Genomic DNA, 15817 nt, shown 5'->3' on the forward strand with positions numbered 1-15817 from the left:
TGATTATTCATACCCAGGTTTAAGAATTGACATTTCTTCATGCTCCCCTTTGTTTAGCTTCCCCCCCCGCCCCTTATTGTTTTCTTTCCGCTTGGGAGTTTGTTCTCTCTTTTCTTCGGTTCCTCAAGATCTCGGTGTTTAAAACCTGGATGAGGTCACAGTGTGCCTGGACACTAGAAGTGCCACAGGGAGGCCTTTCTCCTCCCCACAGCATGCGTTTGTTCTGGTGATGTGCTCCTGTCATGCATGGCATAGGTGGGCATGGTGCCTGCACAGCACTGGCCATAGCAGCGATGGGGAAGATGTGCAGAAAGCTCTGGTTCATGTATAGGCTCTTACACAGATATATGTTTTACTTGTCTATCTATAGAGGAAACTGTTGGTCTAGTTTTGCATGTTTGGTGTTGGTTGTTGGTTTTTGGTGTTTTTTTTTTTTTGAAAGTTACGTGTTTGGAGAAAGGCTGCAGTTTGGATCCAAAGGCTGCATTGCCTTTGAGGTGCAAGACTGGGAAGGTGAGAGATGAGAAACACAGCTTTCTGCAGAGATGCTTTGCGTAATGTTTGACCGTGCGGGCAGGTTACGGCAGGGTGATTTAGGAGAGAAGCTTGCATTGCACTGGATGTGACTTCTGGCATGTATGCTTGTTTTCCTGAGCAGGTTTCAAGTTTTTCCTAAAGAAAGAGGGTAATGCTGCCTTGCTTTTATTGTAGGGTATATGACAAAGCACCCTAACTTAGCTGTTGCAACTTACTCATCTACCTGTATGTGTGTATATATGTAAAATTTTCTAAAAAATATAGTACCTGTATAAAATATACATATTTTTTAAAAAGCCCTCCTAAGATTTGTCCACAGTCTCTTTGAGTCTCTCCCTCTGCTGAGACATGGTTGAGGGTCATGCTGTTTTTTTTTTTCTTTTCTTTAGACCCTATATGTCTTTGAATGCAGGTGAACTATGCCAGATTCTTTTCTGGCAAGAAGTTGAGCTTGTTGCGTTTATTGTCTTATTTTATTTTACACTAATGTCTTCAAATGCTAAGATGTGTTTTAGGTGGCATTATGAGGCTTCTGGGAATCTTGCTGGTTGTCCTTTGATGGTCAGAGATAGCGCTAGGGTGGTCTTTTAGTCAAATACCAGGAGAATGTGCTGGATGTACGGGGAGCAATGTCCTGCAAAGCAACCTATAACTTCCCTTTTGAAATTAATTTCAGGAGACATGTCTGAAAGTAAAGCCAAGAAGATTGAGATAAAAGACGTTGATGGGCAGACACTGAGGAAGCTGATTGATTACATCTACACTGCCGAGATTGAGGTCACGGAGGAGAACGTGCAGGTAGGCCTGGGTCAGCGGCTCCCGCGGAGACCCACAGAAAAAGCTTGGAACTCGAAGGCAGAGGTCCTTTGGTAGTGAGTGATCTCTTCAGGCTGCAGAAGGTGAAAGGCTGAGCTTGAAAAGAGCTGCTTCCAGCCTCTGTTTAGTCTTGAGGCGCTTTGGTGCTTTCCTCGCGCTTAAGTCATGTTGCGTTTGGGGTTTGTGTCGAGCTCGTGTAACGAGAGCAGGCACTTGCCTTCCAAGGAGCTGGGCTGGCTGGCGGGTCACTCTGTCGAAGGTCAAAATCAACTCAAACAAGCAGCGAGTCAAACGTTGTTCTAAGGGCACGGCAGAGGAATCTGGCTGTTGGTTTTTAGATTCTTCTGGGTGGTTTGTTTAGCAGAGCTTGGAGTCAAATGCACTGTACGAATGAGGGCGTTCTTCCCCCCGTGTGTGTGCACGCGCTGTCGTGAACTCCTTTGAGGTAAATATTTGTCCAGAAGTGGAAATAGTAATTCAGAAGCAGTCTAGGGATCAAGTTGGATGCTCAGGAAGACATTTCGCCATGTCACGTGGCTGTGGCTGCTGGTGAACTTTTCTCTTTCACTCTTATTTGTGGTAAGAAAACGGCTGTGCGCTTCGCCACTGATTTCTGGAAGGGACGTGGGATCTCACGTGCAGATGTGCTTTTTGGTTGGCCCCATTATTGCTTGCAGGTGGCAACTTTGCTCTCTGTGACTTGAATCAGAGCACAGTCAGGGTGGGAAGGGACCTCTGGAGCTCACCCCGTCCCCCCCGCTGCAGCAGCTCTCCTAGAGCAGGACCCACCACGTCCAGGTGGGTTTGAATGTCTCCAGAGAAGGAGACCCCCCAGCCTCGCTGGGCAGCCCGTGCCAGGGCTCCGTCACCCGCAGGGCAGGGAAGTTCTTCCTCACGTGGAGCTGGAACTTCTCGTGATGCGGTTTGTGCCCGTTGCCCCTTGTCCTGTCGCTGGGCACCACTGGAAAGAGCCCAGCCCCCTCCTCCTGGCACTCGCCCTGTAGATATTTGTAGCCATTGCTAAGGTCCCCTCTCAGCCTTCTCCTCTCCAGGCTGAACTCCCAGCTCTCCCAGCCCTTCCTCACCAGGGCGATGCTCCAGTCCCCCCATCATCTCCGTAGCCCTGCGCTGGCCCCTCTCCAGCAGCCCCCTGTCTCTCCTAAACTGGGGAGCCCAGCAGTGGACGCAGCACTCTGGCAGCCTCCCCAGGGCAGAGCAGAGGGGAGCATCACCTCCCTTGCCCTGCTGGCCATGCTCCTCCTGATGCCCCCCCCAGGCCTTCTTGGCCCCAAGGGCACACCGCTGGTCCATGGGCAGCTTGCTGCCCCGCAGCGCTCCCAGGTCCCTCTCCGCAGAGCTGCCCCCCAGCAGGTCATCCCCAGCCTGTGCCGGTGCATGGGGACATTCCTACCCAGGGCAGGACCCTACACTTGCCTTTGCTGAACTTCATCAAGTTCTTCACTGCCCAACTCTCTGGCCTGTCCAGGTCTTGCAGAACAGCAGCGAAAGGGCACACTGTCCCCTCATCCAGGTCACTGGTGGTTAAGTTGAATGGGACTGGACCCAGCACCGACCCGTGGAGAACACTGGTAGCTACTGGCTTCCAGCTAGCCTCTGCGTGCTGATCCCCTGAGCTCTGCTGTTAGTTCTTGCTGTGGATGGGACATGCTCCTCTTCTGCCTCTCAGGGAGAATGCAGGTTGTTGCTGACCTGTCATTCTTCCTGCAGGAACCTGGACAAAACCCTGAGCTACGTCTGCTTTGCAGCCTAAGCCCTGTGCCATCCTTTGACCTGAGTCTGTGGGTGCCTTTTCTTGCCCCTTCTGCCCTCTGGTTTTACAAACCTGACTTTCTGGCAGTTGTCACATTGATAGGAGTGTGGACCCTGGTTGCTCTATGGTGAGGCTGAGGACCAGCGGTGAGGAGACCTTCAAGTTGCCGTTACAGCAAAGAAGCTGAGGTTCAGACCCAACCGTGAGTTGCTTGAACTTAGCTGTTGGCTGTGTAGCCCATGCTCGGTGTGTAGTCAGGGTCACCAGGAGCTGAGATACAGCGTTACTTCAGTGGGGAACCAGGCTGGAGTTCCTTGCACCTCTGGGATCTTCCATGGCTGGAGGAAAAATGACATTTACACACTTGGGCTGGTCCCTCTTTCTGTGGGACATGTGAAGACTATATCCACATGCTTTCTGAAACGTATGCTTTGCTTCCACGCTGCTGGTGGTTAGGTGGCCCAGAAGCACCCACTCGGCATGTGGGACGTGCTGAGCTCAGGATACCATCTGGTGTGCTGGCCCCAGTCAGTCTGCCTTGAATGAAGCTTGCTTGGAGGGACTACGCATGCTCTGGCTGTTTTTCCATGAGAACGTTTCAGTGCTCGAGTACGTCTGCACCTGGCTGTGAGCAGCGTTGTGGGAGCTGGAGCAGGCTGGAGAGCCCGCTCAGTCCTGCTCCGTGCTGGCAGCGGAGGCTTGCCCAGGAGGTCTATGAAGAAGTCCAGATGTTACCTTTTCTGAGCAACTGAAAAGCTATTTTTATTTGTAATATCTAGCCAAAGCTGTGGCTTAGGGATTGCAAAGAGTTAAAGAGCCCTGTCTATGTTTTGGCTTCCATCTCTCAGTAATACTAAGAAAATGTAAGTTTGGTGAACACTAAGGTTTGGGCATAGTTTCCTAATGTAGTAAAGCAGGTCCTTTTACCACAAGTTTTGTTTAAATAACCACTCTCTGAGTAACTCTTTCAGCTGGAGATAAATTAATTCATGGGAACTAAGAAATGAAGCTGATCTAATACAAGATTAACTGATTAGTTTAGATTTTAATATGTGTTAAAATGTCCATGCCGAAAATGTTTTATGGAATTTAATATAATTTTGTGATGACACCAATAGAAAGTTTAAACAGGAACTTCCATTCTGTCTCTGGGTGTTCACCCGTGAATAGGTTAATATTCGCCAGGAAGAAAAACTTACAGTAAAGAGCTTTCTGGATTCATTGGAAAGGTTCACGTCAGTGAAGGCAAACATGAACAACAAAATGCTAAGCTCCTTGCAGTCTCTGGTTTGGATTAGCAATGTCAGCCCTAGGAAGAAGTGAGGAGGTTTGCTCCCTTGCGCTGTCACATCCTTCTGCTGCGCAGCTTTGTGTCAGCCGCCCAGCTGGAAGGATGCAGCGGCAGCGCCTGTCTGGCTTCAGCAACGTTCCCTCGCAGTCTTGCTTGGGCATGGCGAGACTTTCTCTTTTCCCAGCAGGTATCTCCTGAGGGGGCTGCTATTGCCGTGTCAGGCACTCTGATTTTCTAGCAGGGCAAGGGTGCATTTTTAAAGGTTTTTTTCCAGACTTCCTCAACAGCTGGAAGAAGCAATGTCTGGGCATAGGTGCCAGGTAATTTCATTGTAGATCCTACAAGAAAAAAGTTTGATAAATGGCAATAACTGAACAGGTGCAGCCAAGCTACCAAAACGTGTGAATAAATGCAAAGACAAGATTGTATCTTCTTAATGAGCGAAAAAAAAAAAGAGAGAACAGAACTGAAATGAGAAAAACATGAGCAGTAAATGTAACATGGAATGCAGGAACGTGTGTTCCCAAGTGTGGTTAAATGCCAAGTGGTGCCCAGCACTTCACAACCAGAAGCCTTTGAACAGTATTTTTGTTGTTTCTTTTAGAAAAGAAACCTGTGTTGTTTGGTTATTTTTTTTCCCCTTTTATGAGCCTGTTATGGCTTTCAGGAAATGAGTCTCTTTTTCTAAGCACGTGTTTTTGTAGCTAGTTGTCATTTTTTTGCACAAAGTGTTTGGTTTTGGCTTTTTTCTTTTTTTCTTTTTTGTTAGCTTTTTTAAAGGAAGGAAGGATATATGTACAAAAAGGGTCAAGCCTGTACAGTCAGTTCCAGTCATCATCTGTGTAGTGAATTTACCGGGGGGAAATTCATGCATTTTCTCCTCAACAGTGGTCACAGGTGTGCAGGTAAAGAGGATTTTCAGTCCACTGTAGCTCCATGAAAGACAGCACTGAGCACACGTGGGAGCAAATATGCTCTTCTAGCTCTGGTGGTGGTACATGAGTGAGAATTGCCCAGACAAATGCATTTCTGCTTTATGCATTGGAACTATTGGAACTTCATTTTTAGAGTGAGATTTCAAGACAATATAGATGCACTAGTAGGAGGCCGTAGGGATGATGAATGGTGGAGAGACTTCTGTGCTGAGCAGTGTTTTGCCTCTGAACACATATCTGGGATTTAACCTCCCACTTGTTTGGAAGGCGTGGAGCAGAGGAAGAATTTCTGTCTTCACTGCAGTCATGTTGTAGTCTCAGGAAAAATCCACCCTGGGATTTCTGTCCCTGCTGCCTTCTGTTCCTTTTCTGTTGCACCCCACATCGGGGTTGGTTGTAAAGATTCACATGCGTGACAAAAAACCTCATTCATGTGAAGGTGCAGCTTAACAAATTTATTTGGAAGGAAGTTGTGCCATGCGGTTTCTATAAAAGTGAGAAAACCTAAAGTGAGCGACTCGGGGAAGTTCATAGATGCTCACGTGCAGCCCTGGTTGGCTTCCATGGAAACCACGTGCACATCTCCAACAGAGCACAGGACCTGCTGCTCCCTACCTGTACGGAACAGCTGGCTGTGGTAACATACTGGTTCCTTCGATTTTTCAGTTAGGTCTTGATTCTGCAGCTGAACTGGCTGTGTTACTGCTTGCTTTGCAACACTCGTATCAAACCTGCTAGGTCAGTGAAGAGTGATGGGAGCAAAGTCCAGAGATGGATCATCGTGGTGTCCTTCAGCAGAGCTGAATGAAGAGGAGATTTGGGACCTGGAAGTCTCTGGCTGTAGACAGTGAATACAGTCCCTCTCCAATGTGTCCCGCCCACCCTCACCGATGGTCCTTAATTACTTGCAGGCAGCCTGAGAATTACCCTCCCAGTTAAGAAAGTCATTACCATTATGTTGTAATGATTCCCTGGGAAAAGTCCTGATTAACCTGATTTCACAATTAAATTCTTACAAATGAGGTGCAGTGTACCACGTGTATGATGTGTCCTTGTGTACTATCACAGTTTGAGATCAGACTCTTATAGGAAGAACGAAATCTGAAATGAGCTGTCTGGAGGAAATAGATATTGAAACCGTCAGCTTTGCAGACATAGTAATTATAATAAAAAATGGCTTGAGAAAGGAGGAAAAAGGCTTTGCTAGAAGCTGTAGCATTTCCTTGTCAGAAGCGTGCTTCTGCACCGCAGCTTTCCCTAGGGACTGAGGGCTCCACAACAAGGAAGGAGAGTATCCGTGGCAGATGCAGTTTTGATGATAAAGGGGTGATAAATGGGTCAGTGCATCTCCCTTCCCCCTGCTCGTTCCAGAAGCTGCAATGACAGTAGGTGCAAGCCCCGGCTGAGGCAGAGTGCCTTTCAGGTCAGCTTTGGGAGACGCAATAAATCAGGGCTGCCTTCCTCCCTGGAGCCAAAGCTCCTTGCCATGCATCGCCCTCCCGGAGCGCCAGGCTGGGTGTCAGGGCTGGCTGCTCGGGGGTTTTCCGAGGCCCATGGGAAGTCTTTTAAATTGGATTGGCCTAATGGAAGGGTGAGGAGAAACTTGTGGATGTGGCACCAGAGGACTACGCTGTGTCTGAGGGGTGTGTCTCCATGTTTTCATCCCGCTTTTTAACCGAGGGACGGTGTATCTGCTCTGTGCGGTGACGCTGGAGAAGGTGGAGCAAGCAGGAGGGAAGCTGCCAGTTGCTCCCATTTTCTCCATTGCCTCTATAATCCCTGGTCCTTCTCCCTGTGCTGGGCACTGGTGGGGCCACACCGTGACCCCTGGGGTCAGTGTCGGGCCCCTCACTCCCAGAGGGACGCTGAGGGGCTGGAGCGTGTCCAGGGACGGGCAGGGGGCTGGGGAAGGGGCTGGGGCACCAGCCTGATGGGGGGCGGCGGGGGGAGCTGGGGGTGCTCAGCCTGCAGAAGAGGAGGCTCAGGGGGGACCTTCTCGCTCCCCACAGCTGCCTGACAGGGGGGTGTAGGCAGGGGAGGTCGGTCCCTTCTCCCAGGTGACAAGTGACAGGACAAGAGGAAACTGCCTCAAGTTGTGCCGGGGAGGTTTAGGTTGGAGATTAGGAAAAATTTCTTCACGGAAAGGGTGGTCGAGCACTGGAACAGGCTGCCCAGGGAGGTGGCGGAGTCACCTGGAGGTATTTAAAAACGGTGTTGATGCAGTGCTTAGGGACGTGGTTTAGTGGGACTTGGCAGTGCTGGGTTAACAGTTGGACTGGATCTGAAAGGTCTTTTCCAACCTAAATGATTCTGTGCCTGCTCCTGGCAAGGTTTTGTGGCTCCCTGATCCCATCACACCTGTCTCTGCCTGGGCTGCTTCATCCCAGGTGGAGCATTCAAGTAGAAGCACCGTTGTTCACCCTCTGCACTGCCTGGTAGCACCTAGGGAGTGATAAAGCCTAATTGCCTTCCTTGCACTGAAAAGCCACATTACAGTAATGTAGTTTTATGTCCCCTACTTGTGCAGTTTAGTGCTCTTCATTTCAACCTGAGTATTTAACCTGCCTTGCAAACACAAAATCTGCTTGTTTCTCTGGTCACGGCTTTCCCTGGGAGGGTGCTTGGGAGCTGTCCCGTTGGGGCAGATGTGCAGTCCCAGCTGTGGCCCTGGATGTGCTGCTGAGGATTACAGCCAGGACGCTTATTTGGCTTCCCATTTGACAAGCTGTCAAAGCTGTTCCTAAGCTTTAATACATCCACTGCCCTGGGGAAATGCTGCTCTCCCAGTCTTGCAAAGGGAGGAATGGTGTAGGTTAACTTTTGGCCCAGGTTACCGGGGAGGCTGTGTTGGAGCAGGGAAATATCCCCATCTCTGAAGTCTAGCGTTAATGTCCTGCCTATCGAGTGAACCTTACAGCAACACAGAGCACCTTTGGCTGAAAGGTGTTTCTAGTTCAGAGACTGTCAAAGTCTGTGAAAGTTTTTAGTTGCAACGACAATGTTGTATAAAACTGGAGCTTGGTACAGAATCTGCAGAGCGAGAGAACACAGCTGGTGAACTAGATGGTTATGGATATATATGTATGTGTAGGTATATATACACGCACACACATATACATATATACATGCACACACCCAGGCACCATGGATGAGGTTCTAGACATAACTTACATAACAAAGAAGTGAGACTCAGTAGTAATAGCAGATAATTTTGACATAGATTCAAAAGGCAGCTGGGTTTTGGTATGGAGGCTGATCGGCTAAGGAAGCCAGCTCTCTAAATTGTTCGCAGTGGTTAGAGCTCAAATGTAAGAGCAAAATCCAAGCCAAAGTGAGTAACTTGCCTGGATGTTAATGGGCTTGCAGTTTGGTCCTGCTGCATGTTTAGGCAGGGCATTTCCTCTTGTTATTTCTAAAGGAAACAGACTTTGTGCTAGCGGATATCCTTTGCTTGCTTTTCGCCTTCCCTGGTAAAAACAAGATGAGCGGTGAGACGTTCAACTGGGAAATAAGAAAGAGAAAACCCAGTCATCTCTTGATAGGCTATTTATATCCTACTTCTGAGAAGGATTATATGATAATGCCCAGTTCCCAATAGCTGCAGTGGTGTAAGGCTCCTTCTACACTGTCCTCTCAAGGCAGCACAAGGCTCTAATAACAGTGCTAGGATGGGCAGGGGGCTGCAGCCCGTGGGTATTAGTGACGGTGGTGAGCACCTTCTGTTTTAGAGGCAATATCCCCAAACATTCAAGGTAAGCAGCCCACCTGGATCTGCTGGCATGCCCGCTGGGTGGGTGGGCAGTGGACGGAGGAAGCTCTGTCTGGTATATGGCCAGAGGTGGTTTGCAGGGAATCTGACTTCTTTACTCAGCCTTTCTGCAGCCCAGGTGCCTTTCTGCTGGTGTAAGGAGATGGTTCAGCTAGGTAGAAAGTGGTGCACAGCTAGGTTTCAAAAATGCAAGAGCGTTTCTATCTTGATTTAATCAAAACCACAAACTAATCTCCTCCTGGCATCAAGAGGCTTGGGCCAAAACTGTCTCCTGAGTTAATTGATTTCTTTTTTTTTTAATGTTGGCTGTTGGGGTGGCTGCTTGGCAGCAGCCAGACGCCACCATACAGCTGGGCTGGAGCTGGAAAGTGGCTTAGAAAAGACCTGGGGCAGCTTGTGAGTGTCCTGCCCTGATGTGGAATGGGACTGTGAGGGCAGGTGGGCAGGGACAGGGAGGGGACATCTTTTTCCCTTCCCTGCCATCGAGATCCGGGGAGGTGAATGCTCTTAACCTATTGGTTATATTTAACTGTCGCTTATTTTTTTTGAATTGAAAATAATTTTCCGGAAGTCTGTGCTCAGATGGTGAGCACAGATGCCTAGATGGAAGGACATATGTGAAGCAGCCAGAGCTACGGAATTGCTAGGATTAGACACGTCTGCAGTTGCTGTACGACGTAAGGAAGCAGCTGATGTCACAGGCTGTAACATCCCGACCGACTTTATTTTCTACTTCCTATCCTGGTCACAGGCCTCAGAGGTGGTTTTTTCCAGCAGATGTCGCATTCTTGATCCACTTCTGTCTCCCTTTTCTGCACTTAGTTTTATAGATACAAAGCAGTACCCCATTTTCAGGTGCAGTCATGAAGCACAAGTGTCCACAGCATTTTGTGTGGGTGAAAACGAGGGCTGTTAGTTTGAATAGTTGCCCTCGTCTTTCCTGAGAGCCTTGCTGTCCCCCAAACCTGCTTGAGCTTCTGTGCACTCCCTCTCATACACAGCAGTTAGGGCACCTGCTCGCAAGCCAACATGGTTTTGGTTTTTGCTGGAAATAAGAAAGTTCAAGGTTTCAGGGACTGCTGGGCTGTGATGGGTTTTGAGTGTGATGGTAATGCACATAAATAATATAAAGCTCTTCAGGGAAAAAAAATATAAATCTGTGTGCAGGACCTGCCTGCAGCAAAGTCAGAAATGCAGGTGCATCTGCGGTTGCTTGTGTTTTGCCGTCACTTTACCTGCCTTGAAGTCTTGTGGGGAGAAGATGTGAGGTGAAGAGCTCTGCTTTTAGCCCAGCATGACATGGCTGGTTCTGTCTTTCAGAGCACGGATGGGGATCTTCTGCACATAGACAGGGCTAAAACTTAACCCTTCATTCTTGTACGCCACAGGGAAATTGCATCTGATTCCCTTCTTGTCTGAATCTTATTTGTGCAAGCTGTGAATCAAACTTTCTTTGTTGTTAACTCTAATTTTCCTTTCTTGCCTTTGCAGGTTTTGTTGCCAGCTGCTAGTTTATTGCAATTAATGGACGTTAGAAAAAACTGCTGTGACTTTCTTCAGTCCCAGCTGCATCCCACAAACTGCCTTGGAATCCGAGCTTTTGCAGACGTGCACGCGTGTACCGAACTGCTGCAGCAGGCAAATGCCTACGCAGGTGAGGGAAGGGTTGTCCGCTTGTTGGGTTAAACCTGCTTCCAGGTACAGCGACTCGTAGGTTGAGCAAGATCAGCACGTCCTGGTTGGTCTCCTTGTGCTTCTGGTATTGGAGCAGAGAAGGGACTACTTGGCTGGGCTGTAGGCTTGTAACTTTCTGTCATGCTGCAAATTGTGAAATGTGGTTTGGTCGCAGGGGAGCACCTAAGGAGGTAAAAAAACCTGATTCCCTGGATCGTAGCCCACAAAAGAGTTCCTTAGTAAGTTCCTAGTAAGCTCTTGGCTGCCTGTTCAATAGCACAGCGTTGGCATGCTGGTGTCCTCCCCGTGTGTGCTGCCCTATGAGAGCAGCAGGCAATGCTGGAATAAACGACACCGGGCAAAATGAAATCTTGTGAGTGGGAACATTCAGCTAAAATTGTTACGCAGTTTGAGCCTCTGATCTGTGGAGCAGCGGCCACTTACCCCAAGGGTGAATAGACTTGTTTCCTTGAGAGTGGACGTGTGTGGTTGCGGTAAGTAGGTGCAGGCGACAGCTTTCAGCATTCCTCCTCTACGCTGTAAATGTAAAGCTGTTCCCAGTGGCCCTGTGCTCTTAACTCCCCGGTGCTTTCCAGTCTCCTCCGGCAGGGTTGCCCTTGACATCTGCTTGGGAGAAGCTGGTAGTTTTCTCTACTCAGTTTGGGTTTCTGCATTTTTGCCTATTTGTATAGGGAAAAATACACCTGCTGTCTCCCAGAGCACCTGCTCTGTCCTGCAGCATTCTCCTTGGTACGGTTTTGTCCTTAATTGGACCATAAGTAGGCTCAGTGGAATTAAAATGTGCCCACCAAGCCCTCCCCTATTCTCCTGTAAATAAAAGTAAAACCTTTTCAGCTGCTCCGGCTGTATTATCCCCTGGAGGAAAAGGTACTCTGGAAGGAATGGTTAATTGTATAAAGGCTTGCTTGTAATATCTCATTATCCTTGCTTCCAGGCCCTGTTTAATCTTTAACCCAACAAGCAGTGCATTCACTGTATATTTATTTGGTTGTTTGGCGATTAGAAAGTCTGCTTTGTTGTTTTATTGGCCTTCATAAGTCCCAGTTAGTACAACAGCCCATGTAATGTTAATGGAACTCCATTAATAAAAATGCCATTAAAATTCTTTTCACTATGTTGTTTATGTAACAGCATTAAATCAAGACAGAAGTCCCCAAGCCCAAGAGTCCAGGCATGCATGAGCTCAGTTACTTGGGAAATGGTTAGTTCTGGCCACTGGATGACTTCAGTAGGCTGAGGAGCCTTCTCGATACAGGCACAAGTTGCTTAAATAAAATCAGTAAATATTTTTACTAGCTCCAACTAACAACAAGAGATCAAATATCTTTCTGCTGCCAGATGCCCATCCAGAATGAATAGGGGATTGTGTCCAGAAGTCGGAGTGCATCCAGCTTACTGTGCGGGGAGTGTTTCCTGCTTCTCAAGTACTTGGGGCCAGAAGGGTTCATTAGATCTTATATATGATTTCCAGCATAACAGACTGTTAAACTTTATCCAGATACTGCCGGTTTTAGTCAGAGCCTTTGGCTTAGCTGTGGTGTTTTGGTCCCTGTTAGACCAAGCGGGGTCCATGGTGGGGGAAGCCCTAGTGCCCTCTGCAGCACTGGCATCGGTGCGAAGTTGTTCAGGTGCAATCCCCAAGGAGCTCCCTCTGGAAGTTATGCCAGCTTGTGTCCCTGGGGTGCTGCTTTTTGGCAGGCAAAGCACTTTGCAGATGTGAAAATTAGAGGCAGATCTTGCTGTGGAGGGAGCTCTTTGGGAATGTGAGTCTGAACTTCTCAAAACTAAAGGGTTAGAGCTTGAAAAAAAGCTGCTTCAGATAAAGTGTCTGAGATTCGTGTTTCTGTATTTCAACCAAAGATAAATGGGACTCAGCAAATGACAGGTGAGATTAAATTGGCATGTGTATGTAACAAACGCTTTCAAAGCTAAAATTGTCTGCAACGGGCTAACAACGGTTTTGACCTAGATAGATTTATTTTCTAGAAAATAATTCTTTCCTAGTGCCCTCTGGCTAGATTTGACAGATTTGATGATCCTTTTTGGACCTGTATTGTAATTGCTTGTAATTCTTCCAGTTTGGGGTTATAAGTAGTGATGTCTATTTTGTTTTCAGGTAACTCCCCATGTTACAAGGATGGAGGGATTTGGAGGCAAAAAGGGAGAAAAAGAAATCTAAACAATTGCAGACTTAAGCGTGAAGGGGCAAAGCTGCTGGGGAAGATGGGTGCTGAGGGTTTGGAGCAGAAGAAAGGTTATTTACACATTTTGGGGAAAGAAGTAAAAGGTGGAAGGAGAGAAGGAGATCTGATCCCATGTACGTGCATGGGATGAGGATCCCTGTTGCCCATCTCTTTGCCTGCCCCCTCGCACATCCAGATTCAGCTGGGTGCCCTGGGATCCCTCACTATTTGCTGCTGAGTGTGTGCACCAAACTGATTCGTGTTAAAAATGGACTTTCCTTTGAGTACCTACTAATGTCGAAGATCCTTGCTGCGGTCTGTCACCCAAGTGTTGAGCAGATCTGATTCTGTCTAGCTTGTTGAAGTTGCTAAGAACGGAAATCTCGAGGTGACCAGGTTATTTACTACTCTAGAAAGGCATTGGCACTTTTCTCAGTTGCCGCTTCTACTCATATTTGCCCCTGGAAGGTACTTAGTGGCTTTGCAGAAAGTTGAGTTCCCATCCAGCGTCATTTATGAAAGTGTCTTGTGGGGTTTGTGTTACTTGAAATAACATCACATTTATTTAATCTGCTCTGATGCTATTTTCTGTTTCTGTTCTGCTGTGCAGTTGCAGTGTGTTGTTTGTCTCGGGTGCTCAGAGCTGTAATAATTGCGGGTCTCTGAATGCTGTAGTCCTTCCATTGACTTGAAGCATGGATTTCATTATAATTTTCTGTTCCCCCTTTTCATTTGTTGAACAGAGCAGCACTTCCCTGAGGTGATGCTAGGAGAAGAATTTCTTAGCCTTAGTCTGGACCAGGTTTGCAGTTTAATATCAAGTGACAAGCTCACAGTCTCCTCTGAAGAAAAGGTACAGTAAATTGTATAGCAACAGTGAATGTAAGAATGCTGGAACGTCTCTAGATCTTACGTCAGGACCTGCTCTCGTGTTATGCTCTTAGGGGCCATTTTCCAACAGAGATCGCATGAAAGGAAAAATGAAAAATAACATGAATCCTAAAAAACACATAAAAATGACCTTCACTTGGTTGTTCTTTGCGGGAAGTAATGATTCTCAGATCCATATCACTTTCAAAGCCCCTGGAGGCCGGGACCGAATACCTTCCTTCTCTGGAAAGCTAGGAACCTCCCATCTGCTGTTGTGTAAAGCTCTTATTACCTGCTGTAAAACCTCAAAAAAGGTGAATTTCATTAGGCCAGGGAGGAGCATTGGCTTCTGTTGTATGTCAGGCAGAACAGCTACAACCAGAAAGGAAGGAAACAAACTTTTTTTTCTAACATCAGCGATGTTTTTAAGGGAAGATGGGGAAAAAAGGCACCGTTTGATGTTGTGTTGTGGTTGAAATGCTCAGCACATCTTGTGTAGTCCTGGGAAGGTGGCTGACTGGTGGTTGTGTGGTACCTGGTGAACACCAGGTCCAGCCCCTTTCTCCTACTTGGGCTTCTTGCACGACCTGCAGCAGGTTTCTGGGGAGAGGTGTGTGCCTCGAGTCCTTCAGCTTGCCCCACATTGTCCTGCGGGGAGATGGACGCCCGTGGGAGGCTTTGGGAGAGCTTGAGGATTATGTGGCTAGTAATTTCAGGACGTGTGTTGAATGCCTGTGTTTTGGTGGGATGGGGCTGGACCTGGGTGTGCTTGGTCCTGCTGGGCTGCGCTGGGCTGGTCAGGCTGCACGTCCAGGTGCGTGCACCCATCCTGCCCGGCCCCTCCGGGCTGCAGGCATGCAGGTGCTTGGGTGCCCATAGGGACCGTGAAGCTTGCCAGAAAACCTGCACCATGTGAGGTGTGAACGCAGCGATGCTTCATTCAGATCCTGAGCCAGCAAACTCGGAGGCCCCGGGAGCACGTTTCCGCAGACATGGGGCTCAGCGTGGGCGTCTCGGCGGGGTGCTGTGAGGTACCACACGGGCAGGGCCACAAAGGGGGAAAAACAAATGGCACAAACCTGCAGTAGAATCGCTTTGCATGAGCCAAGCAGCCTGCAAAGGGAAGTGCAAGTTTAGTAACGATTTTTTCCAGTCCTGTGCAGCATTGTTGAAAAGCTTTTATTGGCCTTGTGCCCAGGGAAATCAAAGCACTCCCTCCCTCACCCGAGCTTTATACAATCAAACCCAGTATTTCTTTAGCTGGTTGTGAAAGTTGAGAATGCAAGGCGGTGGAAGGAAATGTAAGCATAAGCTGCATGTTCAGAGCAACAGATACAAAAGTCTGGAGAGAGGCAGAGAATGGGATTGGAAAATAAACATGAAATATGTGCTGGAGTCCAAAGAAGTGCTGAAAATTGAGGACAGACTTGTAGGCTGCTGTTTTATGTTGGCTTCATGACAGACAAGCAGTTTTCCTGACCTTTATCCTTCCTATCTGCTAATGCATGAAACTTATATTATAAAGAAATAAATACGTATATATATAAAAGTGTATATATGTGTGCATATGTATCTATGCATTCATTCACATCTATCTAGCTACGTGTATGCATGTGCACCTGTGATGGATAGATAACTATTTTTAAGCAACAAGATGTTGTAAGTAGTCAAATACTTCAAACATCTGAGAGCTGAACTGTCACAGCCAGATGTCATGAGAGGCTCTCACAGTGTCTCGTGCACGTTCTGCAGCCTGGGAGCCAGAACGCTGCCGTCCCTGGGTCACTGGGAAGTGTTATAGCCCAGTCCTGCCAGGGCCAGCCGTCCAGAAGGGGCTCCTGCTAACTCAAAACGGTGATGAAATAAATTTTTTTAAAGGATTGGGATTTTTGGATTGGGGTTTTCACAGAGTCCACTAATCGCCTCATCGTCTCACACTGCTAACATGCA

At 47.9% G+C, this 15817-nt stretch overlaps 1 protein-coding gene across 3 annotated transcripts in view; it reads left to right on the forward strand.

The window, feature by feature from the left end:
* Positions 1 to 15817, forward strand: part of KLHL3 (kelch like family member 3) — a 60427-nt gene that overhangs the window by 27343 nt on the left and 17267 nt on the right. For all 3 annotated transcript variants that reach the window (XR_013929908.1, XM_080398472.1, XM_080398471.1), the window contains exons 4-6: positions 1214 to 1335; positions 10611 to 10773; positions 13741 to 13850. Coding sequence is in view for 2 of the 3 variants with exons in the window: in XM_080398472.1 (XP_080254598.1) it covers positions 1214 to 1335; positions 10611 to 10773; positions 13741 to 13850 (395 nt within the window). In the remaining variant the exon portion in view is untranslated. The remainder of the gene's footprint in view (positions 1 to 1213; positions 1336 to 10610; positions 10774 to 13740; positions 13851 to 15817) is intronic.

The sequence above is a fragment of the Falco punctatus genome (genome assembly GCF_963210335.1).
Source record: "Falco punctatus genome assembly, chromosome: 8".
Taxonomy (NCBI): domain Eukaryota; kingdom Metazoa; phylum Chordata; class Aves; order Falconiformes; family Falconidae; genus Falco; species Falco punctatus.